The 27,619-nt window shown below is 43.1% G+C and overlaps 2 protein-coding genes and 1 long non-coding RNA gene across 9 annotated transcripts; all 3 read right to left on the bottom strand.

The window, feature by feature from the left end:
- Positions 1-966: 966 nt before the first annotated feature.
- LOC123056888 (WAS/WASL-interacting protein family member 2) lies at positions 967-1,853 on the bottom strand. The gene is made up of 2 exons (XM_044480123.1): positions 1,426-1,853; positions 967-1,351 (listed from the first exon to the last, which is right to left on the bottom strand). The coding sequence occupies exons 1-2, from the start codon at positions 1,851-1,853 to the stop codon at positions 967-969; spliced, it is 813 nt and encodes a 270-aa protein (XP_044336058.1).
- Positions 1,854-16,279: 14,426 nt separating this feature from the next.
- LOC123061041 (uncharacterized) lies at positions 16,280-20,434 on the bottom strand. 2 transcript variants are annotated; one of them, XR_006428457.1, is made up of 5 exons: positions 18,693-20,434; positions 18,429-18,594; positions 18,005-18,325; positions 17,315-17,433; positions 16,280-16,649 (listed from the first exon to the last, which is right to left on the bottom strand). It is a non-coding gene; the product is annotated as an uncharacterized lncRNA (long non-coding RNA). The 2 variants fall into 2 exon arrangements; XR_006428456.1 differs by having other exon boundaries at positions 18,429-20,434.
- Positions 20,435-20,516: 82 nt separating this feature from the next.
- Positions 20,517-23,108, bottom strand: LOC123061040 (uncharacterized). 6 transcript variants are annotated; one of them, XR_006428453.1, is made up of 6 exons: positions 22,704-23,108; positions 22,022-22,213; positions 21,305-21,531; positions 21,015-21,204; positions 20,724-20,818; positions 20,517-20,630 (listed from the first exon to the last, which is right to left on the bottom strand). XR_006428453.1 is itself a non-coding variant. In XM_044483942.1 (2 exons), exons 1-2 carry the CDS (start codon positions 22,268-22,270, stop codon positions 21,326-21,328), a joined length of 420 nt encoding a protein of 139 aa, XP_044339877.1. In that variant the 5' UTR covers positions 22,271-22,679; the 3' UTR covers positions 21,304-21,325. The 6 variants fall into 6 exon arrangements, 1 of the variants encoding a protein (XP_044339877.1); XR_006428455.1 differs by having other exon boundaries at positions 22,123-22,213; positions 22,686-23,106; XR_006428454.1 differs by having other exon boundaries at positions 22,123-22,213; positions 22,704-23,105.
- Positions 23,109-27,619: the final 4,511 nt, after the last annotated feature.

Raw genomic sequence — 27,619 nt, 5'->3', positions numbered from 1 at the left:
AGGACATGGTGGGTTAGAGGTTGAACATGGCAATTTGGGTGGCTGACAAGCAAGTGGTAGGCATCGTAGCATTGGCATGGCAAAAGAGCGAGCAAACTAGCATAGCAAAGATAGTAGTGATTTCAAGGGTATGATCATCTTGCCTGAAATCCCGCAAGGAAGAAGAACGAGTCCATGAAGAAGATAAACGGACGTAGTCGAACGGATCCTCACAAACGCGACGTTATCGGAACCAACCCGAAGAAGCAATCACCGGAAAGAAGCACACAACATAGTAAACAACCACCACAACAACATGGCACGATGCACAATCGAGTATGATGCATGTCCGGTTTAATGAAGCATGGCATGGCAAAATGCACAAGCAGTTCTACAAATTAAGTGGAGATCAATATGCAACGAGTTGCATATTGACGAAACACCACAACAAGTTATTTAGTTTGATCTCGTTTATGTACTCAACAATATTAAATGTTGGTTAACATGGCAAGAGGGTGAAGCAAAGTAAAACTACCTATCTAGTCAAGTTTAAATGAGGCCGGAAGCAACGAACAACAATTCCGGAAACTCCCCATATGCATATTTTAGATTAGGTCCTGTTCTGCCCTAAACACAATTTTAGAGTTGTTTAATATGCAAATAAAGGTCACCATGTTAAACTAGGCAAAATTCTACCCCATTTACATATAAAGTTTATTAAAATTGGAGTTACGGTTATTTAGTTATGAAATAAAGCATTTTAGCATGGCATTTGAGCAAATTTAATCAAACAACATTTTAAATATTTTAAACATGGATGAAAAAAGCATATTATGAAACTAGATGAAAAACTAAGCATTTTACATATATAAATTATTTTAATCCGATGCACGGTTAATTAATTATTGATGCATGAACATGGAGGGGTTTTTCTGCAAAACTGTTATCTCTGGATAATTAGCAAATTCGCAGGACTGAGAAAAAAACCTAAACAGGCCGAAACTGAACCACACGGGCCGGCGCGAGAACCAATAGTGCGTAGGGGGCGCAGGATAGCATGTGGGTGCTCACCAAAGAGGCCTTGGGCCAGATCTGGTGCTGGGCTGGATCTGGAGGAGGTGGGCCGAATGCAGGGATGGGCCACGAGGCCCACGTGGCCGGCTGGGGAGTCGTCCTCCTCCCGTGCCCGCACGAAGAAGGCAGAGGCGGCGGCGTTGACGCACGCCGGCGAGGGCGCCGCAACGGCAGGAAGGTCGAGGGGCGTTGGGGACGACCAGATCCGGTCGCTCCGGACCCGTTCCGGCCGGATCCGGCGCAACTCGCAACGGGGCAGCGGCGAGGAAACTCCGGCGACGGCGGCTCCTGCGGGGTTCTGCAGAGAGAGAGAGAGAGGTCTGAGAGAGAGAGAAGCAAGAGGGAGAGGGCGACGGGGAGGCGCGAGCTCACCGGGACGGCGACGGCACCGGCGCGGTGCTCGCCGGCGGAGGCGAGGCGACGAGGTAGAGGGGCAGCGGGGCGGAGGCGCTGGTGAGGTCGGGCGGCGGGGCTTCGGAGCGGGAGACGCTCGGGACCAGGCGGCGGCGGAGCGCTCGGGCCCCGATGGGCTTCGCGGGCTCGCCCCGGGCCTGGGCGGGGCGCGCGGCTGGGAGGCGCGGGGAGGACAGGTGGCGAACGGGGAGTGGGCGAGGGAGGCTACTGCGGTGGCGCTGCCCACTAGGGTGGCGCCACGTGGCGGTGGCGAGGTGGAGGCGCGGGAGGAGCGCCAAGTGGCGGCGGCGGAGCGGGCCGGCGCGGAAAACGATGAGGGCGGCGGCGGCTGATGATTGGGGGCGCGAGAACCAAGGTGGGAGGGTGGAGGAGGCCAAAATTGACATGGGGGGTGTTTATATAAGGCAGGGAGGCTAGGGTTGGGGGTTTTGAGGGGTTTCGGAGCCCTCCGATCTCGATCGGACGGCACCGGACGCGAGGAGGGGTATGGTAGGTGGGCTAGTGGGCTGTGAGAGAGAGACTTGGGCTGAGGGGAGAGAAGGGAAGTGCAGCCCGACAACTGTCTCCGGAGACCGAAAACGTCCGACGATTAAACCGACTATTGCGGTGTAGGTTAACGGTTGGGCTAACAAATGGACTCCGAATGCGATGAAACTTGGCAGGCGGTCTGTCTACACTATAATAAGACCGCACATCAACTCTCATCCCATTCCGAGAACATTTTCCGGCCACTTATAAAATACTATTTCGGACATGCCGCGGGCGCGTGCAAGTGTGTCTGGGCTCAAAACGGACAACGGAGAGAACTCGGAGAACCCGGACGAATGCAAGTTCAAAACATGATGATGCAATGCACATGATGACATGATGAAATGAAACACACAAGCAAATGACATGGCAACTACAGCGAATAACTGGAGGACACCTGGCACATCGGTCTTGGGGCGTTACAACACTCCACCACTATGAGAGGATCTCGTCCCGAGATCTAGAATGGCACCGGAGGGAAAACGGAAGAGAAAGAGAAGAGAGGTAAAACTAAGTTGCTCCTTTGACGAACGAGTGAAACCAAAGAACCTTGCGAGGTTGAACTAATTCGAGAAAAGAATAGAACGAAGGAGAACAAAGTCGAAAACACTCCGTTAGAAACTAGGAACAGAGAGCATTGCGAAACCTTGAGGTTGAAGGGAAGATATATATTGAAAACGCGCCGGTTAAGGGAGGGGATCAAGGAATACCAAATTCGAATAGCACTCCGGTTGAAAAGTGATACAAGACTAGATAAGATGAAAAGAACTTGAGCAGAGGACACGACACTCTGGTTAAATGGATAAGCACGAAAAGAACATGATCTTTGACAAACGAGATGATGGGTTGAAAAGAGCAACATCACAATGCCTCCGGAACAAAAGTAAGAATGGAATGGAGTGAACTAAGGGAAACAAGGTCTCGAGGTAGCATGCTTACAACAAAAGCTAGAATGGAGTTGTTGGAAAACCAACAACGAAAAGAATACGCTTGATATGGTCTTATGGAATACATCTCAAATTGTGAGGTGACAACCTGCCACTCACGGGAAAAGAATTGTATTGATATAGACAAGGAGACGAGAAAATATTTCACCGGGAGGATAAATGAAGAAACTTGGATCATTTATAAGCACCATAATAACAACCATCCTTAGGGAAGGCTTAAGGTGAAATATAATCCAAGATAACTCCAATGACGAGATTAATGGATTTAAACTACCTCATTCTTGATAATTTGTGAATCAAGAAACATGAATTCAAATTATCAAGGATGACATAATACCATCTCCAATGATATGGAAGAAAGAATTGCACTCCGGATTACAATATGAAGAAAGCTTGAGCTCCCTAGAAATGAATCTCAATGAACACTTGGAGAAGTGATATAAATCCTTGATGAACCATCATGTAGAACCTCCATGAAGAACTCCGGTAATAAAAGGATGATAAAAAGAAAGAGAAGTTGAAAACACAAGGTGAAGCCTTGCGATGATTTAGATGGAGCTTCGCGACGAGATAATGCGGAAAACTTAGAACTCCGGAAGAAAGATGAACAACAAGAAGCCAAGAATTTATTCCTCCTGGACAAACTCTGAAGGAAAGGATTAATCACTTGGATGAAACCGGAATAAGAATTATGTTATGCGTATCCTTCACCAATTTCAATTGATGAGAAGCAACGGATTTGGCATACCACTTATTCTTGTAGAAAGGATTAAGAGAGATATGGCGTAAACTTGAGAAGGTCTTCAACGAACCACCGGTAGGATTGGAAAGAACGAATGAATTGATATGATAACAAAGAAAGAGAACTCTTGAACGAACCACCGTAAGAATTAAAATGATGGAAGTAGGGGTGAATCACCGGTAAGAATTAGCAAATGAACGAAAGGTGCTTGAGACAAACTAGATACATGAGAACAAAGAGATCCAGAACTGATTAGAGGATATTCGATGGATGCACCAGCAAGATAGGAGAATGATAACTGACGGCTGAGAATGAATAAACCTGAATTGATGGACTCCGGATGACAAACTGAGAAGACTCTTGAATATCTCCTTATGGGTGAAAAAGATTCTCACAATCGAAAACAATTATGAGAGGATGGCAACAAGCTAGCACCATGAATCTTGAAGAGAATAGAGCAAGATTAAAGAGAAACTCTTCTTCGGTCTTCAAATGATGAGAATGACAACGAGAAACACCACCAAGAATTATTGAGGCACACCGGAAGAATCAAAAGCGAAGAGGTTGAGCCAACTATGAAAAGAATTTGAAAGATCTTGGAGAAAAGCATTTGATTGATGATAACTCATTCTTACGTCAAACTTAGAGAAGAATTTAGGATAGCTCTGGGAAAATAGAAGAGTCAGGTAAGATCCTGGGAAAAGACCTGTGGGTTAGGGCCCACTCAAAAGAACACCGTTGAAAAGATTTAAAAGAGATGTTGCACCGGTTGAATTAAATGACTTGAATGAGATACCAATCTCGAAAGAGCTTGAACGAATGCAGAGTGGAAACACGAATCTTCGAGATATCTTGAGCACTCCGGAACAATAGAATAGCGAGAAATGAATAAATATGAGGAGCACCGTCAAGAGAAGGTATTTGAGACGAGAAAAAAAAGGGATATAATCGACAAATCTTGACTTGAATCCACCGGAGAAGAGAAAGGAATGAGGAATGACGAACTTGAAGCTCCATTAGAATCTTCATGAGAATCACCGGATAAGAACATTGAAGGAAAAGAATGGAGAGACTTCACATCAATAAAATGGATACTCGATTAAGAAATCTGAGTCCTTGAAGAAAAAAAAAGGGGTGGGAGGGCGGGAAAACAAAAACAACTTGGGACGGATGAAACAAACACCGTTGAGAGAACTGAGAGGTGATCTTGCGAATGTTGAAAAGATCGGATCCACTTGAAGAGAAAGACGCTGGTGAAAAGGATTGACATGACAGTTTCGATGATCGAGAAGGATTAGTGTTCACATCGAGGTATGAGAACACCATTTAGGAAAGGTATGGAATCAACACTTGACATTGAAGCAACTCGAATACCACAACTCAAAACAAAAACAAAGGACTGGCTTGCAGAATAAGCCGGAACAAACATATGATAGAGATTTCGTCCGAAGTTTTCGTGGTGGGGCCTACACGGGCTCGATCGTACAGCACCATCATGTACAAGGCAGTGCACATGACATACGAAGCGTCCCCGAGTCGGCATAGCCAAGGACTCTTTAAGACACAACGAGACCACTGTAAAACCAACCGTGAATAGGCGGACCACTAGACGTCGAACCCCAATTTCATATCATACATCCGTCGGAAAGATATCCTAAGAGCTACTTGAATTCCCACCTATGAAACTCCCGAAATTTTCCGGTTATGCAATCAGGTGTTGGGGATACAGGGGAAGCATAATATCTCACCCAAACTAGCAAATCCTACATCCAGCTGTATCCATCCTTCAACACATAACCAAGAAACCTTCGGAAATCGTCTACCTCAACCTTCAAAAAGCATCCGTTATACAAGTTATGGCAATACTCCCGTACTCACCTCAGTACTGGGTTATCGGGGTTATCTCACCAACAACTGCATAAAAGAGATTTTCGATGTCGGCGTACTAAACTCAGGTATTCCAGAACTGCAACGATAAAATTATGATGACAACACCTCAGAGCTCAACTCCCCGGGACACTTCCACTAAACCCCTGACAGGAGGCACCAAGACAATGTTCTCATCATAAAACCATCGGAACGATTCCAAGATACCCGCGTGATCCTAAAAAAATTTAGTGAAATTTGAGAAGAGAAGAGTCAAAACTCTACGTCAGGATGCCTCACAAGAGCGATGAAGAGACTGGGGAGTAAAAAGAATTCCTAAACTCTCCGATATATAATTCCTAAATGACTCAAAACATTTTTCTAGACACAACTCGGCCGCTAAAAACGATCAAGCAATGGGGCTCCTAAGGTCGGGGAAGGCTCTGATACCAACTTGTAACGCCCTCGATGCGGCTATATCTCCCACGTGTCGAAGCACGACTTAGAGGCATAACCGCATTGAAAGCAATGTCGCAAGTGAGGTAATCTTCACACAACCCATGCAATACATAAGGGAAAGAGATACATAGTTGGCTTACAATCGCCACTTCACACAATTACATGAATAAGCATTACATCATCCAGATACAATCAAGGTCCGACTACGGAACCAAAATAAAAGAAGAACCCCAAATGCGACAAAGGTCCCCGATCGACCCCAACTGGGCTCCACTACTGATCAACTAGAACGGAAACAACACAAAGGACAAGATCTTCATCGAGCTCCTCCTGAGCTTGGTTGCGTCATCTGCACGGACTCAATCGGCACCTGCAAGCTGGTTTTGGAAGTATCTGTGAGCCACAGGGACTCAGCAATCTCGCACCCGCGAGATCAAGACTATTTAAGCTTATGGGTAAGGATGGAGTAATGAGGTGGAGCTGCAGCAAGCGACTAGCATATATGGTGGCTAACATACGCAAATGAGAGCGAGAAGAGAAGGCAAAGCACGGTCGATAAAGGTATGATCAAGAAGTGATCCTGGACTACCTACGTCAAGCATAACTCCAACACCGTGTTCACTTCCCGGACTCCGCCGGAAAGAGACCATCACGGTTACACACGCGGTTGATGTATTTTAATTAAGGTCAACTTCGGGTTTTCTACAACCGGACGTTAACAAATTCCCATCTGCCCATAACCGCGGGCACGGCTTTCGAAAGTTCAAATCCCTGCAGGGGTGTCCCAACTTAGCCCATCACAAGCTCTCACGGTCAACGAAGGAATAGACCTCCACCCGAGACATTCCGATCAGACTCGGTATCCCGGTACAACAAGACATTTCGACAGGGTAAAACTAAACCAGCAACACCGCCCGAATGTGCCGACAAATCCCGATAGGAGCTGCACATATCTCTTTCTCAGGGCACACTCAGATTGTCTTAGGTACGGGTAGGCCAACCCAGAGTTGCCCCTGGTGGTCACCGGTAGCTGACAGTTGGACCAACACTCAGAGGAGCACTGGCCCGGGGGGGTTAAAATAATGATGACCCTTGGAGCGCGAACCCCAAGGGAAAAAAAGGCTAGGTGGCAAATGGTAAAACCAATGTTGGGCATTGCTGGAGAAGCTTTACTTAAGGCGAACTGTCAAGGGGTTCCCATAATAGCCCAACCGCGTAAGGGACGCAAAATCCGGGAACATAACACCGATATGACGGAAACTAGGGCGGCAAGAGTGGAACAAAACACCAGGCATAAGGCCGAGCCTTCCACCCTTTACCAAGTATATAGATGCATTAATTAAGTAAGATATATTGTGATATCCCAACAAAAATCCAAAGGAAACATCTCCATGTTCCAACAAGGAACAAACTTCAATCTTCACCTGCAACTAACAACGCTATAAGAGGGGCTGAGCAAAGCGGTAACATAGCCAATCAACGGTTTGCTAGGACATGGTGGGTTAGAGGTTGAACATGGCAATTTGGGTGGCTGACAAGCAAGTGGTAGGCATCGTAGCAATGGCATGGCAAAAGAGCGAGCAAACTAGCATAGCAAAGATAGTAGTGATTTCGAGGGTATGATCATCTTGCCTGAAATCCCGCAAGGAAGAAGAACGAGTCCATGAAGAAGACAAACGGACGTAGTCGAACGGATCCTCACAAACTCGACGTTATCGGAACCAACCCGAAGAAGCAATCACCGGAAAGAAGCACACAACATAGTAAACAACCAACACATCAACATGGCACGATGCACAATCGAGTATGATGCATGTCCGGTTTAATGAAGCATGGCATGGCAAAGTGCACAAGCAGTTCTACAAATTAAGTGGAGATCAATATGCAACGAGTTGCATATTGACGAAACACCACAACAAGTTATTTAGTTTGATCTCGTTTATGTACTCAACAATATTAAATGTTGGTTAACATGGCAAGAGGGTGAAGCAAAGTAAAACTACCTATCTAGTCAAGTTTAAATGAGGCCGGAAGCAACGAACAACAATTCCGGAAACTCCCCATATGCATATTTTAGATTAGGTACTGTTCTGCCCTAAACACAATTTTAGAGTTGTTTAATATGCAAATAAAGGTCACCATGATAAACTAGGCAAAATTCTACCCCATTTACATATAAAGTTTATTAAGATTGGAGTTACGGTTATTTAGTTATGAAATAAAGCATTTTAGCATGGCATTTGAGCAAATTTAATCAAACAACATTTTAAATATTTTAAACATGGATGAAAAAAGCATATTATGAAACTAGATGAAAAACTAAGCATTTTACATATATAAATTATTTTAATCCGATGCACGGTTAATTAATTATTGATGCATGAACATGGAGGGGTTTTTCTGCAAAACTGTTATCTCTGGATAATTAGCAAATTCGCAGGACTGAGAAAAAAACCTAAACAGGCCGAAACTGAACCACACGGGCCGGCGCGAGAACCAATAGTGCGCAGGGGGCGCAGGATAGCATGTGGGTGCTCACCAAAGAGGCCTTGGGCTAGATCTGGTGCTGGGCTGGATCTGGAGGAGGTGGGCCGAATGCAGGGATGGGCCACGAGGCCCACGTGGCCGGCTGGGGAGTCGTCCTCCTCCCGTGCCCGCACGAAGAAGGCAGAGGCGGCGGCGTTGACGCACGCCGTCGAGGGCGCCGCAACGGCAGGAAGGTCGAGGGGCGTTGGGGACGACCAGATCCGGTCGCTCCGGACCCGTTCCGGCCGGATCCGGTGCAACTCGCAACGGGGCAGCGGCGAGGAAACTCCGGCGACGGCGGCTCCTGCGGGGTTCTGCAGAGAGAGAGAGAGAGGTCTGAGAGAGAGAGAAGCAAGAGGGAGAGGGCGACGGGGAGGCGCGAGCTCACCGGGACGGCGACGGCACCGGCGCGGTGCTCGCCGGCGGAGGCGAGGCGACGAGGTAGAGGGGCAGCGGGGCGGAGGCGCTGGTGAGGTCGGGCGGCGGGGCTTCGGAGCGGGAGACGCTCGGGACCAGGCGGCGGCGGAGCGCTCGGGCCCCGATGGGCTTCGCGGGCTCGCCCCGGGCCTGGGCGGGGCTCGCGGCTGGGAGGCGCGGGGAGGACAGGTGGCGAACGGGGAGTGGGCGAGGGAGGCTACTGCGGCGGCGCTGCCCACTAGGGTGGCGCCACGTGGCGGTGGCGAGGTGGAGGCGCGGGAGGAGCGCCAAGTGGCGGCGGCGGAGCGGGCCGGCGCGGAAAACGATGAGGGCGGCGGCGGCTGATGATTGGGGGCGCGAGAACCAAGGTGGGAGGGTGGAGGAGGCCAAAATTGACATGGGGGGTGTTTATATAAGGCAGGGAGGCTAGGGTTGGGGGTTTTGAGGGGTTTCGGAGCCCTCCGATCTCGATCGGACGGCACCGGACGCGAGGAGGGGTATGGTAGGTGGGCTAGTGGGCTGTGAGAGAGAGACTTGGGCTGAGGGGAGAGAAGGGAAGTGCAGCCCGACAACTGTCTCCGGAGACCGAAAACGTCCGACGATTAACCGACTATATGCGGTGTAGGTTAACGGTTGGGCTAACAAATGGAACTCCGAATGCGATGAAACTTGGCAGGCGGTCTGTCTACACTATAATAAGACCGCACATCAACTCTCATCCCATTCCGAGAACATTTTCCGGCCACTTATAAAATACTATTTCGGACATGCCGCGGGCGCGTGTAAGTGTGTCTGGGCTCAAAACGGACAACGGAGAGAACTCGGAGAACCCGGACGAATGCAAGTTCAAAACATGATGATGCAATGCACATGATGACATGATGAAATGAAACACACAAGCAAATGACATGGCAACTACAGCGAATAACTGGAGGACACCTGGCACATCGGTCTTGGGGCGTTACATCTATTCGATGTAATCTTCTTTGTGTGGTGTGTTTGTTGAGACCGATGAATTGTGGGTTTATGATCAAGTCTATCTATGAATAATATTTGAATCTTCTCTGAATTCTTTTATGTATGATTGGTTATCTTTGCAAGTCTCTTTGAATTTTCAGTTTGGTTTGGCCTACTAGATTGATCTTTCTTGCAATGGAGAAGTGCTTAGCTTTGGGTTCAATCTTGCGGTGTCCGTTCCCCGTGACAGTAAGGGCAGCAAGGCACATATTGTATTGTTGCCATCGAGGATAACAAGATGGGGTTTTCTTCATATTGCATGAGTCTATCCCTCTACATCATGTCATCTTGCTTAAGGCGTTACTCTGTTTTTAACTTAATACTCTAGATGCATGCTAGATAGCGGTCGATGAGTGGAGTAATAGTAGTAGATGCAGGCAGGAGTCGGTCTACTTGTCTCGGACGTGATGCCTATATACATGATCATACCTAGATATTCTCATAACTATGCTCAATTCTGTCAACTACTCAACAGTAATTTGTTCACCCACTGTAGAATACTTATGCTCTCGAGAGAAGCCACTAGTGAAACCTATGGCCCCCGGGTCTATCTTTATCATATCAATCTCCTACTACTTAGTTATTTACTTTTCCATTTACTTTGCCTTTATTTTACTTTGCATATTTATCATAAAAATACCAAAAATATTATCTTATCATATCTATCAGATCTCACTCTCGTTAGTGGCCCTATAGGGATTGACAACCCCTGTTTGCGTTGGTTGCGAGGATTTATTTGTTTTGCGCAGGTGCGAGGGACGCGTGCATAGCCTCCTACTGGATTGATACCTTGGTTCTCAAAAACTGAGGGAAATACTTACGCTACTTTGCTGCATCATCCCTTCCTCTTCGGGGAAAACCAACACAGTGCTAAAAGAGGTAGCAAGAAAGATTTCTAGCGCCGTTGCCGGGGAGGTCTACACAAAAGTCAACATACCAAGTACCCATCACATACCCTTATCTCCCGCATTACATTATTTGCCATTTGCCTCTCGTTTTCCTCTCCCCCACTTCACCCTTGCCGTTTTATTTGCCCTCTCTCTCTATCCTCCCTCTCTATTTTCCTCCTTTTGTCCGCTTGCTTTTTGTTTGCTTGTGTGTTAGTTTGCTTGCTTGTCACGATGGCTCAAGATAATACTAAATTGTGTGACTTCACCAATACTAACAACAATGATTTTATTAGCACTCCGATTGCTCCTCTTACCGATGCTGAATCTTGTGTAATTAATGCTGCTTTGCTGAATCTTGTTATGAAAGATCCGTTCTCCGGCCTTCCTAGTGAAGATGCCGCTACCCATCTAAATAGCTTCATTGATTTGTGTGACATGCAAAAGAAGAAAGATGTGGATAATGATTTTGTTAAATTGAAGCTATTTCCTTTTTCGCTTAGAGATCATGCTAAAGCTTGGTTTTCGTCTTTGCCTAAAAATAGTATTGATTCATGGAACAAGTGCAAAGATGCTTTTATCTCTAAGTATTTTCCTCCTGCTAAGGTCATCTCTCTTAGAAATGATATTATGAACTTTAAGCAACTTGATCATGAACATGGTGCACAAGCTTGGGAGAGAATAAAATTAATGATACGTAATTGCCCTACTCATGGTTTAAATTTATGGATGATTATACAAAACTTTTATGCCGGATTGAATTTCGCTTCTAGAAATCTTTTGGATTCGGCCGCGGGAGGCACTTTTATGGAAATCACTTTAGGAGAAGCTACTAAACTCCTAGATAATATTATGGTTAATTATTCTCAATGGCATACTGAAAGATCTACTAACAAAAATGTGCATGCGATAGAAGAAATTAATGTTTTGAGTGGAAAGATGGATGAACTTATAAAATTATTTGCTAATAAGAGTATTTATTCTGATCCTAATGATATGCCATTGTATACTTTGATTGAGAATAATAATGAATCTATGGATGTGAATTTTGTTGGTAGGAACAATTTTGGTAACAACGCGTATAGAGGAAATTTCAATCCTAGGCCTTATCCTAGTAATCCCTCTAATAATTATGGTAATTCCTACAACAATTTTTATGGAAATTATAATAAGATGCCCTCTGATTTTGAATCTAATATTAAATAATTTATTACTTCAGAAAAGAATTTTAATGCTATGATTGAAGACAAATTGCTTAAGATTGATGATCTGGCTAGGAACGTTGATAGAATTGCTCTTGATGTTGATTCTTTGAAACTTAGATCTATTGCACCTAAGCATGATATCAATGAGTCTCTCAAAGCCATGCGAATTTCCATTGATGAGTGCAAAGAAAGAACCGCTAGGATGCGTGCTAAGAAAGATGCCTTTATAAGAGCGTGTTCTTCTAGTTCCTATGAAAATAATGATGAAGATCTAAAAGTTATTGATGTGTCCCCTATTAAATCTTTGTTTTGCAATATTAATCTTGATAATGATAGGACTGAATATGATCCACCTTTACCTAGAAGGCGTTCCAAGAATTCAGAATTTGTTGATCTTCATGCTAAATTTGATAAAAGTGGGAGTGAAGAAATTAAAACCCTAGATGTTGCTAAACCCACTATTATGGATTTCAAGGAATTTAACTATGAAAATTGCTCTTTGATTGATTGTATTTCCTTATTGCAATCCATGCTAAATTCTCCTCACGCTTATAGTCAAAATAAAGCGTTTACTAAACATATCGTTGATGCCTTGATGCAATCTAATAAAGAAAAACTTGAATTGGAAGTTTCTATCCCTAGAAAAATTTATGATGAGTGGGAACCAACTATTAAAATTAAAATTAAAGATCATGAATGCTATGCTTTATGTGATTTGGGTGCTAGTGTTTCCACGATTCCAAAGACTTTGTGTGATTTGTTAGGTTTCCGTGATTTTGATGATTGCTCTCTAAACTTGCACCTTGCGGATTCCACTATTAAGAAACCTATGGGAAGAATTAATGATGTTATTATTGTTGCAAATAGGAATTATGTGCCCGTAGATTTTATTGTTCTTGACATAGGTTGCAATCCTTCATGTCCTATTATTCTTGGTAGACCTTTCCTTAGAACGATTAGTGCAATTATTGATATGAAGGAAGGAAATATTAGATTTCAATTTCCATTAAGGAAAGGCATGGAACACTTTCCTAGAAAGAAAATTAAATTACCTTATGAATCTATTATGAGAGCCACTTATGGATTGCCTACCAAAGATGGCAATACCTAAATCTATTCTTGTTTGTTATGCCTAGCTAGGGGCGTTAAACGATAGCGCTTGTTGGGAGGCAACCCGATTTTATTTTTATTCCTTGCTTTTTGCTCCTGTTCAGTAATAAATAAATTATCTAGCCTCTGTTTTGGTTGTGTTTTTTGTGTTTAATTAGTGTTTATTCCAAGTAGAACCGTTGGGAAGACTTGGGGGAAAGTCTTGATTGAACTTGCTGTAAAAAAACAGAAACTTTAGCGCTCACGAGAACTGCTGTAATTTTTATTTGGAAAGTGATATTTAGTTAATTATTTTTTCATATGATTAATAGATAAATTCCTCACGTCCAGCAATTTATTTTAGAATTTTTGGGGTTCCAGATCTTGCGCTAGCTACAGATTACTACAGACTGTTCTGTTTTTGACATATTCTGTTTTTCGTGTGTTGTTTGCTTATTTTGATGAATCTATGGCTAGTAAAATAGTTTATAAACCATAGAGAAGTTTGAATATAGTAGGTATAACACCCATATAAATAAGGAATGAGTTCATTACAGTACCTTGAAGTGGTCTTTTGTTTTCTTTCGCTAACGGAGCTCACGAGATTTTCTACTTTAAGTTTTGTGTTGTGAAGTTTTCAAGTTTTGGGTAAAGTTTTGATGGATTATGGAACAAGGAGTGGAAAGAGCCTAAGCTTGGGGATGCCCATGGTACCCCCAAGATAATCTAAGGACACCTAAAAGCCAAAGCTTGGGGATGCCCCGGAAGGCATCCCCTCTTTCGTCTACTTCTATCGGTAACTTTACTTGGAGCTATATTTTTATTTACCACATGATATGTGTTTTGCTTGGAGTGTCTTGTATGATTTGAGTCTTTGCTTGTTAGTTTAACACAATCATCCTTGCTGTACACACATTTTGAGAGAGCCATATATGATTTGGAATTTGTTAAAATACTCTATGTGCTTCGCTTATATCTTTTGAGTTATATAATTTTGCTCTAGTGCTTCACTTATATCTTTTAGAGCACGGTGGTGGATTTGTTTTATAGAAACTATTGATCTCTCATGATTCACTTAGATTATTTTGAGAGTCTTAATAGCATGGTAATTTGCTTAAAATCTTAATATGCTTGGTATGCAAGATTAATAATAAAACTTTCTTATGAGTGTATTTAATACTATGAGAAGTTTGATACTTGATAATTGTTTTGAGATATGGAGATGGTGATATTAAAGTCATGCTAGTTGAGTAGTTGTGAATTTGAGAAATACTTGTGTTGAAGTTTGTGATTCCCGTAGCATGCACGTATGATGAACTGTTATGTGATGAAGTCAGAGCTTGATTTATTTATTGATTGTCTTCCTTATGAGTGGTGGTCGGGGACGAGCGATGGTATTTTCCTACCAATCTATCCCCCTAGGAGCATGTGCGTAATACTTTGCTTTGATAACTTGTAGATTTTTGCAATAAGTATATGAGTTCTTTATGACTAATGTTGAGTCCATGGATTATACGCACTCTCACCCTCCCACCTTTGCTAGCCTCTCTAATACCGCGCACCTTTTCGCCGGTATCATACACCCACCATATACCTTCCTCAAAACAGCCACCATACCTACCTATTATGGCATTTCCATAGCCATTCCGAGATATATTGCAATGCAACTTTCCACCGTTCCGTTTATGACACATTACATCATTGTCATATTGCTTAGCATGATCATGTAGTTGACATAGTATTTGTGGCAAAGCCACCATTCATAATTCTTTCATACAGGTCACTCATGCATCATTGCATATCCCGGTACACCGCCGGAGGCATTCACATATAGTCATATTTTGTTCTAAGTATCGAGTTGTAATTGTTGAGTTGTAAGAAAAATAAAAGTGTGATGATCATCATTATTAGAGCATTGTCCCAGTGAGGAAAGGATGATGGAGACTATGATTCCCCCACAAGTCGGGATGAGACTCCGGACGAAAAATAAATAAAAGAGGCCAAAGAAGCCCAAATAAAAAAAAAAGAGAAAGACAAGAGGCCATAAAAAAAGAGAAAAGGCCCAAATAAAAAAATATGAGAGAAAAAGAGAGAAGGGACAATGTTACTATCCTTTTACCACACTTGTGCTTCAAAGTAGCACCATGATCTTCATAGTAGAGAGTCTCTCATGTTATCACTTTCATATACTAGTGGGAATTTTTCATTATAGAACTTGGCTTGTATATTCCAATGATGGGCTTCCTCAAATTTCCCTAGGTCTTCATGAGCAAGCAAGTTGGATGCACATCCACTTAGTTTCTTTTTGAGCTTTCATATACTTAATGCTCTAGTGCATCCGTTGCATGGCAATCCCTACTCACTCACATTGATATCTATTGATGAGCATCTCCATAGCCTGTTGATACGCCTAGTTGATGTGAGACTATCTTCTCCCTTTTTGTCTTCTCCACAACCACCACTCTATTTCACCTATAGTGCTATATCCATGGCTCACGCTCATGTATTGTGTGAAGATTGAAAAAGTCTTGAGAATGTCAAAAGTATGAAACAATTGCTTGGCTTGTCATCGGGGTTGTGCATGATTTAAATATTTTGTGTGGTGAAGATAGAGCATAGCCAGACTATATGATTTTGTAGGGATAACTTTCTTCAGCCATGTTATTTTGAGAAGACATAATTGCTTTGTTAGTATGCTTGAAGTATTATTATTTTCTATGTCAATATGAATTTTTGTCTTGAATCTTTTCGAATCTGAATATTCGTACCACAATTAAGAAAAATTACATTAAAATTATGCCAAGTAGCACTCCGCATCAAAAAATCTGCTTTTATCATTTACCTACTCGAGGACGAGCAGGAATTAAGCTTGGGGATGCTTGATACGTCTCCAACGTATCTATAATTTTTGATTGCTCCATGCTATATTATCTACTAGATCGGAATCATGCCTTGGCGCGAGGGTGCCGGTCAAAACGTTTGTATGCACACAATATGCTGCTTAACGATGTATGAACATAGAAAGCATGTTTTGTGATAGGTTTAGCACCAAATATCTTAGGCATAGAAGATACGACAACACATAATAACTTGCAAATGATCAGCAACTCAGAATAGACAACTAAAGTCTTAGGCATAACATAGTTTGTTAGGGCTACTTTTATGCATGCAAAATGTTGTCACACCTAACAAATTTCAATAAATTTGAATTTAAACATTTCAAAAATTTAACTAAGAAGCATATGATGGTGTTGATATAATAAAGGTAAATGTTAAACCTATGGGTAAATTACAAAAAGCCCACAGATCTTCTCCCACTACATCGTGATCATGCCTTGGCGTGAGGGTGCCGGTCCCAATGACGTGGGTAAAAATCAGATGCTATGATGCGCTAGTAGAAAGGATAGAAGTGCACAATTCTTCCGGCCTCCCTTGCTCTTCCATATCAAATCAACCTCTTTTTTGTCCCTCTCAAACAGCGGCGCACACAGATGTTGATCTGTATGTCGAGGTGCATAAAATGGATCAGAACACACACAACACACACAACACACACACAGAGAGAGAGAGAGAGAAACTGAAAAGATAGAACATTCACTTAGTTATATGGATCAAAGGTCATAGCAATTTAAAGCAGAAAATTATCCAATTACTGCAATGAAAGGTAGGCAAACTGATACTTCAAATCATTGACAGAGTTTTGTTAGTCATATTTTTTTATTGGAGTATAAAGGAACTAACAAACATATAATATAAGAACAGTTTAATCAATCTTAATTAGGTCTCTGTGAATGTTTAATCTTGAGCAAAATTTTAAATAAGGTAACATTAGTTCGGTTAAATACACCTTTGTTGTTACAGCTCAGTAAGTTTGGGCCTAAATACACCTCTGTTGACCACTATGTGAAACTTCAGTCACAAAATTAAATTTAAAATGTTCTAAAGTGAAGAAAAGAGGAATTGTTGCTTTTAGATCATGGGAAGAAACATATCCTTGTTTACTATTGAACAAATAATATAGACGGAAAATGTAGAACCAATTTATGTATTCAAACTATGGATATCTTAAAAGCATCTTGGTGTGTGTGTATGTCACAAAATTTGAAGATGTTTCAAGGACAGGCAAATTTGACTATGTTCTGACAAACCAAATTCCAAAGATACCGTTCGTGCAGCCGTTTAGTGAAGATACACCTTGATCATTTACCGGAAACCTCCGGACACAAGGAATACTTCAGTATTATTGGCTTTTAATGTCTTAATAAAATCAACATTGAGAAATCCTGCACATGCAAACAGATAAACATGTCAATGAACCAGGAAAATGAACAGTGCATATCCAACACAAAAATTACATCTATTGCAGTGCTGAATAAATGATTAACACATAACACCTTGGAATTATTCTGTAGCTAGAGATTTTAGGAAATCTCTAATTAACACACGAGGCAAATAAGTCAAAAGGGTTATTTTGTGGTTGCAGGGCACGTAACGGCCTAAAGGTCAAGACTAAAGTAGTATAGGCAGATAGTATTTTAATGTCTCATTTAGTGTTATTAAGATGAACTTGTGGTGGTACTATTCTGAAATCGTGTTTTTACTGTGGCACCAAACCAATTTTGCATATATTCATCTACTATTTTTCGTATTAGCTTAAAAAGAGAAGTCAAGTAAAACCAATCAAGCATTCCTAAGAGCATTATTATATGTTCAGCAACACATATCTAACCATTCCAATACAAGAACAACAGAGCTGGGGAATCTTAGAAGATTCAATATAGGAATGCAAAAGTGGTAGCTAAATAGTGATTAACTTATGAAATTAACTTGGGGCTGGGACTTGTAAAACGTCACCTGGGTGGTCTCTTCTCCAAACGGTCCTCAACTTGGGACAAAGATGGCTTACTTAAAGAGATCCAGGCAACAAGAGCCTCATCAAATGGAACGGTCCCTGTCATCGCCCTGAGAATAATAAGGCCAAGTAGTTTTTCGGAAGATATTATATGCTAAACAACTAACACATTCCAGAAACTGTGACAATTGCTTTGTCGTCCACTCGGCAACCGCCTGCCCAGCCCCACAGAAATCAGCAAGCTCATCAATACCCTCATCCAAGCACACAGTGCTATCCACATCGAAGCACACCTCATTGGCACCGCCATGTCTCAAGAATCTCTGGGCATAAGTAGGGAAACCATTGCATAACCTAACATCTATGCTTCTTGGAGATGTGCACGGTTAACCAATAAAGGAATTCTTGGTGATTAGGAGTACTAACCTTTGGAGGGCTGGCGGGTTGCCAAACCAAAAGAGGAAGTGGCCTTGGAGACCTCCATTGCTGCTACCATGATAGATAAAGAGGTGGTGAGGAGTGGAGGCACTTGATCGAAACATGGAGGAAATTAAGTGTAAATGGCGGCTAGATGTTCTCCACAGCATGGCACCTGGCATCAAAGAAATAATTTTAGAACCTTTAAAACCATATTTGGAACTAAGGATACCTAATATTTTGTAAGGTCAGAGTCGTTGAGAGAAAGTTTACTATCATATTGACTGAAACTATATGCAAATGTGCATGAAAACAGCGCTGGTCTTGCATTGTCACTCCTCGCAGCATATACTGGATGCTTGTTCATAAAGCTGATAACCAAATAATCCCATAATAGCTATATTTTAGTAAATAAACAAAATGCAACTCATCTAGATACGCAACTTTAGACCAGTTGACGTGGATACATATTCAGAAACATAACATAGAACAGATAGGAAGCATGGCTCGCTACGCATAAATGTGACTTCATCGATGGTGTTTGATTAGTGAATCTCATTTGGCACTATTATTCATTTAACAATGATTTTTTGTCTAACACATCTGATGCTCATAGCCAGCAAGTTAGAACGGTGTAGTGTAGCCAAACAAATTAGAATATATGGTAGTTCATGTAGTCTTAGAGCTTAGATTAGAGCAGAGAACCAGAAAATATGATAATTCATGTCAGAGTCTAATTCAGTCACCCAATGAGAGCTGCTATCTATAGAGTTCAATCTCTGTAACAACCGTTCACATATTTCTTCTATATCCATTGCTCTCTGCTGGAACGATTAGAATAGCAAACAAATAATTCTTGGGCATTGATATTAGTGACTTATTTGTTCACATGCATATACTGAAATCCAAAGAGAGCATAAAGGTAATATGTTATAGCATGTACCTGTACTGCAAGTAACAAAAGAGTAGTCTCTTTCCTTTTTTCAACATAACACTCTACTTAACTGATGCACTTGGGCTAACAGGTACTTAAGAAAACACCAATGACTAATCATTTTGAAGTCAGCAGGGCTGAGTCCTACACATGGCTAGTCAAGTCCGCTTGCCAAGCTGAATGTTTCTTACAAATGTGGAAATATCCATAAGATTGCATCTCTCCTGTTGTACTCAAATAATATTTTGTATATATCAGTGGCTTCAAAAGCTACATACCAGTTATCATTGGTCTGTTTTATTCTAGATCATTATCAGTATAAGAAAATGTTTCAAACATCACAATTGGAAAAAAGTCCTACTAACCGAATAAGAACTATATATACTGGAAATATTTATGAATTACTATGACTAATCAGACTACTTTAGTATGAGACTGTAATAAAGAATAATAATTGTAGGTGATCTGATAATGCAGAAAGCAATTCTGTTAAACATGACTCGACTGTACATTCATACCTAACATCAACATGTTTAGTCATGGAAGGAAGCATCACATTTATATACACACCAAGGGAAACCTAATTTGAGAGAACATGCATGTATTGAACTCTTCCTCGAAATAATATATGGAGTTAATTACACATGCACCGATTTAAGCTATCTCTTTTCCATATTATATAGGATATTTTAACTTCTAGCAAAGAATCCTGTGAAATAATACAAAGAAGATATGCTATATCAACGGAGGTAGAAATTAAGTAAAACCGTAAGAGTATACTCATAGTCTCATACCATTATTTATGATTTATTAGTGCCAAATACAATAATATTCCAAGCAGATACCATTTAATCTCTACACATCATAAAGTAAAAGCCAGGAAAAAACCTATGAGAGGTATACAATATGGAGAGAAACGACCTTGACATCTAAGAGAGACAGGGATCATGTGTAGGTGCCACCTCCGAGTGTTGCCTCATTCTTAGGACAATTTCGATCTGGATAACAGAAGACAATCAAGTAGATACAATAGTTGGGAGACCCGCAGGTAGAGAAGTCCACCGTCTCGCCCTTCTGCTTCCTACAGAGCAACGGCAAAAATAAATGGTCATGGGGATGTTGCTGTCACTGCTACCGGAAGCAAGAGGCAAAGATTGTCGTGGGCTTGCCTGAACTTGCCGGGGACCTTGCCCTTCTCCTTGTAGACGAAGGTGACGAACCCAAACATGTGGTTCTGCTGGTAGGGGATGCGCACATCATGGACAGGACCGTAGATGCTACGATTCAGAGGACGAGCATGGTTAATCCCGGGAGACTTCGAGGCGGAGCAGAGGTAGGACTGTGGTGTGTGAGCGAGCATGGTGATGTACCTGGAGTAGTTGGAGACGTCATCCTCGTGGAAGGTGCTGTCCGCCGGGAAGATAAGGTATATCTGTCGCTACCCCGGGTTCATCAACTCCCCATTCTGCAAATGAAAAAGAACAATAAGCTCGCTCACAAAGGGAACAATTATTATTGATTATAACTCACTCTGGAAAAAACAATGAGTGATAAATTCGCCCTAAACGGAACCATTTATTACCATGAGCCAATGCTGAACAACACATAGCAATACTAAGCTTTCTACTGGGAAACATTAAGCACATTCCAGATCCACGTACCACCAAACAGAATAACTAAAGATGGGGGCACTTGATTGATTTGCATCGACGACCCGAGTCTCAACCACCAACAATGAGCGGAGGGGAGATTTTCTTCTGCTGCTCGTACATCTAACAAATATATAAACAAATTCAGGACCCCGTTCTACGACAGGACGGCCGTCACCTGCTCCTTGAGCACCATGTTTTCCTGATTTGCCAAGAAAAAAAGAGGATCTTGTCAGGCATCACTATTCTCTAATTATAATCCTAGGGCTATTTCCTACTCGAGACATTTATTTAGCGGCTACCTGAAGCAAGCTCTGTGCGCTTCAGCTCCTGCACCCTCCAGAATAGACTTCGTCAAGGCTTCCACAGCTCTTGAAGCACAAGCTTGAGCGCTGTCCCATGTCAGAAGCATTTGACATCTCTCTCACAAAAAGATCGACCCATTTAGGGCCACTATTACGTGGCTGGTGGCTAGCTGTGGCAGGTTGGTGTTCAGTAGCTGTGTCCACACCTCCGCTGGTAACAACACCTATCAACATAAGAAACATTGTTGCTCTTGTCAATATGATGATAAGCTTATGAAATTAACAAAATGGGGTAGGAAATAAGTGAGATACGACTAATCATTATAGAGCAGTCATGTGGTATGTAATAGTGCAAGAAATTGAGTGTTTGGTGCTACTGGATAGACAGATGAACGGTTGTTCTAATCAACGCAAAACATGTAAGAATGGCCGAGGGTGCGGTGATCTGACTCTACGGGTAGACAATCACATAGAGTGACATGCATACTCCATAAGTTCATATGACACAAATGGATCCACGCATGTTCTCTGTTTTGAAATGACAGCACATGACCTTGTAGAAATGTAGCAATAAAACATAGGTAAATGCAACATGCAGGGTTTCTAGATATCTAAAATACGAAAATAATATTACTGCACTATTGTGTGTGTGTGGTTACTGCAACTGGGACAAATGCACGAGGAAGCACAATGTTGAAAATTACTAATATGTACCGTAGGAATTGAATAGCTTTTGGTGGAAAATGAACCTTCAACAGATGGCTGAACTGCTGTCGGCCCATTTTCAAAAGTGGAACCAGTGGACGATAGGTTACCCTGATTTGACTCCATCAGGTGCAGGTCCTTCAAACTCTTTATTGCATCATCCAAATCATTTCCATACACTTCAAGGGCTCTCTCAAGCAACTGAAATAATTTTGAGCAACCATAGTCAGCTACATGCACAGAAAGAATTGCAAACATCTACACGTTTAGTCAGTGGTACAAACATCGAGATCATAAACTATCGAGCTCATAAACTACAGAAGTGATTGAGCCCATCTGGATTCTAAGAGGAGGGTATCCATGTCCGGGTCCCTGGGGGCAGGAAACCCTTGCAAGTCACCCTCTGCACCCGCAAGCAGACACTATGCAAGTCATTACATATGTATCAAACCAAAGTAGAAGCAGCTAGTTTCCCTGTATCTGCACCTGCAAGCTTCCCAGGAATGCCACAATACTAAACTAAACAGTCATAAAGAACAACAGTCATACGTGTTGCCAATTGCATTTTTTTGTCTAAAAAGGACCAATGATTTCCCTCTTGGTCCAGAACTGCAGGGCAGCCTCCCCCTCAGATTGAGTTGACGCTGCCCGAATTCAGAACCTGGTTCCTTACCGCATCGGGATGCCTTACCCCCTGTGTGACCCTGACTGAATTCATTCAGACTGGGGTTGCTTGCAAGCCTCCCCTTACGCATCAGCATTGCAAGCCTCCCCTTCCGCATCAGCCAAGGAAATGAGCACGCGTAAACCTGTCGGGTGGGGATTTGGGATTTGGGAGGCTTGCAAGCACAGCGCCTCCGCCTGCTACTGCTGCTCCCTGCCGCCGCCGCCGTCATGCTCCTCGTCCTCCCTCCTCTGCTGCTGGTCGTCGTGGGGGGGGGGGGCGCTCTGCTGCGGCGGATCTGGCCGCCGACGGCGCCGTTCGAGGCAGTGGGTGGCGGCGGCGGCGATGTGGGTGGGAGGGAGGAGGCACGCGGGAGGGGAGGGGAGGGGAGAGGAGGCGCGCGGGAGGAGAGGGGAGGGGAGAGGAGGCGCGCGGGAGGGTAAAGGAGGCGGCGGCGAGGCGGGAGGAGCTGGGCGCGGTGGAGGCGCGGGGCGAAGGCGCGAGGGAGGGAGGGAGGGAGGCGGCTGCGCGAGTGCGGGAGAGAGAGGCGGCTAGGTCATCTCCACGGGCGTGGCCCCTTTTATACCCCCACCATGTGAAATGACCAAAATGCCCTGGTGGGGGCATGGTATTTACATTCTGTTGCCATTACTATTCATTCCAGCAGTGTTTCTTCCAGATCCGACGACCCAGATCCTCCCACCTCTCGATCCAACGGACGAAAACGCATCAAGGGACCCGATCCAACGGCCCAGAATCGCTGATCTCTGTGAAGCCTTGTAGGAACATCCTTCCCTTATCTCTTGATTGTTTTGGACATTATTGGGCTTTATTATCCACTTTTATATTATTTTTGGGACTAACCTATTAACCAGAGGCCCAAACCAGAACTGCTATTTTTTTGCCTGTTTTAGGGTTTCGAAGAAAAGGAATATCAAACGGAGTCCGAATGGAATGAAACCTTCAGGAACGTGATTTTCTCATTGAATACAACTCAGGAGACTTGGACCCTACGTCAAGACACGTAACAGGAGGCCACGAGGTAGGGAGCGCGCCTACCCCCAGGCGCGCCCTCCACCCTCGTGGGCCCCCTGTTGCTCCACCGACGTACTTCTTCCTCCTATATATACCCACGTACCCCCAAACGATCAGATACGGAGCCAAAACCCTAATTCCACTGCCGTAACTTTCTGTGTCCACGAGATCCCATCTTGGGGCCTGTTCTGGAGCTCCGCCGGAGGGGCATCGATCACAGGGGGCTTCTACATCAACACCATAGCCTCTCCGATGAAGTGTGAGTAGTTTACCTCAGACCTACGGGTCCATAGTTAGTAGCTAGATGGCTTCTTCTCTCATTTTGGATCTCAATACAATGTTCCCCCCTCTCTTGTGGAGATCTATTCGATGTAATCTTCTTTTTGCGGTGTGTTTGTTGAGACCGATGAATTGTGGGTTTGTGATCAAGTCTATCTATGAATAATATTTGAATCTTCTTTGAATTCTTTTGTTTATGATTGGTTATCTTTGCAAGTCTCTTCGAATTTTCAGTTTGGTTTGGCCTACTAGATTGATCTTTCTTGCAATGGGAGAAGTGCTTAGCTTTGGGTTCAATCTTGCGGTGTCCTTTCCCAGTGATAGTAAGGGCGGCAAGGCATGTATTGTATTGTTGCCATCGAGGATAACAAGATGGGGTTTTCTTCATATTGCATGAGTCTATCCCTCTACATCATGTCATCTTGCTTAAGGCGTTACTCTGTTTTTAACTTAATACTCTAGATGCATGCTGGATAGCGGTCGACGAGTGGAGTAATAGTAGTAGATGCAGGCAGGAGTTGGTCTACTTGTCTTGGACGTGATGCCTATATACATGATCATACCTAGATATTCTCATAACTATGCTCAATTCTATCAATTGCTCAACAGTAATTTGTTCGCCCATCATAGAATACTTATGCTCTCGAGAGAAGCCACTAGTGAAACCTATGGCCCCCGGGTCTATCTTTATCATATCAATCTCCTACTACTTAGTTATTTCCTTTGCCATTATTTTACTTTGCATCTTTATCATAAAAATACTATCTTATCATATCTATCAGATCTCACTCTCGTAAGTGGCCCTATAGGGATTGACAACCCCTATTTGCGTTGGTTGCGAGGATTTATTTGTTTTGTGCAGGTGCGAGGGACTAACGTGTAGCCTCCTACTAGATTGATACCTTGGTTCTCAAAAACTGAGGGAAATACTTACGCTACTTTGCTGCGTCATCCCTTCCTCTTCGGGGAAAACCAACGCAGTGCTAAAAGAGGTAGCAGGGGGCACCGCCGCACATGGCTAAGAGAAGACTTGGTGTGTCTTTGGGGTGCCCCCTCCCACATATATAAAGGGGGGTGGCCATCCCTAGGGGCGCGCGCCATGGGGGGAGTCCTACTTGGACTCCCGGTCCAAGTAGGATTCGGTCCCCCCTTTCCTATTCCAAGTAGGAGAAGAAGGGAAGGAGGAAGAGGAGAGAAGGAAGGAGCGGGGCGCCACCCCCACCCCTTGTCCAATTCGGACTAGGCAAGGGGGGCACCTCCTGGCCGGCCCTCTCTCTTCTCCACTAAGGCCCATGTGGCCCATTAACCTCCGGGGGGGGGGGGGGGTCCGGTTACCCCCGGTACTCTGAAACTTATCCAAAACGACCCGAACCATTACGGTGTCCGAATGTAGCCTTCCAATATATGAATCTTTATGTCTCGACCATTTCGAGACTCCTCGTCATATCCGTGATCTCATCTGGGACTTCGAACAAACTTTTGTTCATGAAAACATGAAACTCATAATACAAATCGCCATCGAACATTAAGCGTGCGGACCCTACGGGTTTGAGAAGTATGTAGACATGACCGAGACATATCTCCGGTCAATAACCAATAGCGGAACCTGGATGCTCATATTGGCTCCTACATATTCTACGAAGATCTTTATTGGTCAAACTGCATAACAACATACGTTGTTCCCTTTGTCATCGGTATGTTACTTGCCCGAGATTCGTCGGTATCATCATACCTAGTTCAATATCGTCATCGGCAAGTCTCTTTACTCGCTCTATAATGCATCATCCCGTGACTAACTCATTAGTCACATTGCTTGCAAGGCTCATAGTGATGTGCATTACCGAGAGGACCCAGAGATACCTCTCCGATACACGGAGTGACAAATCCTAATCTCAATCTATGCCAACTCAATAAACACCATCGGAGACACCTGTAGAGCATATTTATAATCACCCAGTTACATTGTGACGTTTGATAGCACACAAGGTGTTCCTCCGGTATTCAAGAGTTGCATAATCTCATAGTCCGAGGAACATGTATAAGTCATGAAGAAAGCAATAATAGAAAAACTATACGATCGTTGTGCTAAGCTAACGGATGGGTCTTGTCCATCACATCATTCTCTAATGATGTGATCCCTTTCATCAAATGACAACACATGTCTATGGTCAGGAAACTTAACCATCATTGACTACATAGTAGAGGCATACTAGGGACACTCTGTTTTTCTACGTATTCACAAATGTACTAAGTTTCCGGTTAATACAATTCTAGCATGAATAATAAACATTTATCATGATAAGGAAATATAAATAACAACTGTATTATTGCCTCTAGGGCATATTTCCTTCAGTCTTCCACTTGCACTAGAGTCAATAATCTAGATTACATAGTAATGATTCTAACACCCATGGAGTCTTGGTGTTGATCATGTTTTGCTCGTGAGAGAGGCTTAGTCAACGGGTCTGCAACATTCAAATCCGCATGTATCTTGCAAATCTCTATGTCTCCCTCCTTGACTTGATCGCAGATGGAATTGAAGCATCTCTTAATGTGCTTGGTTCTCTTGTGAAATCTGGATTCCTTTGCCAAGGCAATTGCACCAGTATTGTCACAAAATATTTTCATTGGACTCGATGCACTAGGTATTACACCTAGATCGGATATGAACTCCTTCATCCAGACTCCTTCATTTGCTGCTTCTAAAGCGGCTATGTACTCCGCTTCACACATAGATCCCGCCACGACGCTCTGCTCGGAACTGCACCAACTGACAGCTCCACCATTCAATATAAATATGTATCCGGTTTGCAACTTAGAGTCATCTGGATCAGTGTCAAAGCTTGCATCAATGTAACCATTTACGACGAGCTCTTTGTCTCCTCCATAAACGAGAAATATATCCTTAGTCCTTTGCTACCTCTTGAGCACTGCGTTTGTTTCCCCTTGAAGAGGAAAGGGTGATGTAGCAAAGTAGCGTAAGTATTTCCCTCAGTTTTTGAGAACCAAGGTATCAATCCAGTAGGAGGCCACACGCAAGTCCCTCGTACCTACACAAAAAATAAGAACCTCGCAACCAACGCGATAAAGGGGTTGTCAAGCCCTTCACGGTCACTTACGAGAGTGAGATCTGATAGAGATAATAATAATAAGATAAGTATTTTTTGGTATTTTTATGATATAGATTGAAAGTACAGATTGCAAAATAAAATAGATTGGAAACTTTATATGATGGAAAATAGATCCGGGGGCCATAGGTTTCACTAGTGGCTTCTCTCAAGATAGCATAAGTATTATGGTGGGTGAACAAATTACTATCGAGGAATTGATAGAAAAGCGAATAATTATGATAATATCTAGGCATGATCATGTATATAGGCATCACGTCCGTGACAAGTAGACCGACTCCTGCCTGCATCTACTACTATTACTCCACACATCGACCGCTATCCAGCATGCATCTAGAGTATTAAGTTCATAAGAACAGAGTAACACATTAGGTAAGATGACATGATGTAGAGGGATAAACTCAAGTAATATGATATAAAGCCCATCTTTTTATCCTCGATGGCAACAATACAATACGTGTCGTTTCCCTTTCTGTCACCGGGATCGAGCACCACAAGATT

This window comes from Triticum aestivum, chromosome 3A (genome assembly GCF_018294505.1).
Source record: "Triticum aestivum cultivar Chinese Spring chromosome 3A, IWGSC CS RefSeq v2.1, whole genome shotgun sequence".
Classification (NCBI taxonomy): Eukaryota; Viridiplantae; Streptophyta; class Magnoliopsida; order Poales; family Poaceae; genus Triticum; species Triticum aestivum.
This window is presented reverse-complemented; position numbering and strand designations above follow the sequence as displayed.

Coding starts and splice junctions, on each gene's coding strand:
- LOC123056888 (XM_044480123.1), bottom strand. CDS start 1,853: ATGTCAATTTTGGCCTCCTCCACCCTCCCACCTTGGTTCTCGCGCCCC. Junction 1,352..1,425: donor CCGGTGCCGTCGCCGTCCCG/GTGAGCTCGCGC, acceptor CTCTCTCTGCAG/AACCCCGCAGGAGCCGCCGT.
- LOC123061040 (XM_044483942.1), bottom strand. CDS start 22,270: ATGTTTGCAATTCTTTCTGTGCATGTAGCTGACTATGGTTGCTCAAAA. Junction 21,532..22,056: donor AGTTCAGCCATCTGTTGAAG/GTTCATTTTCCA, acceptor TTATGTTGATAG/GTGTTGTTACCAGCGGAGGT.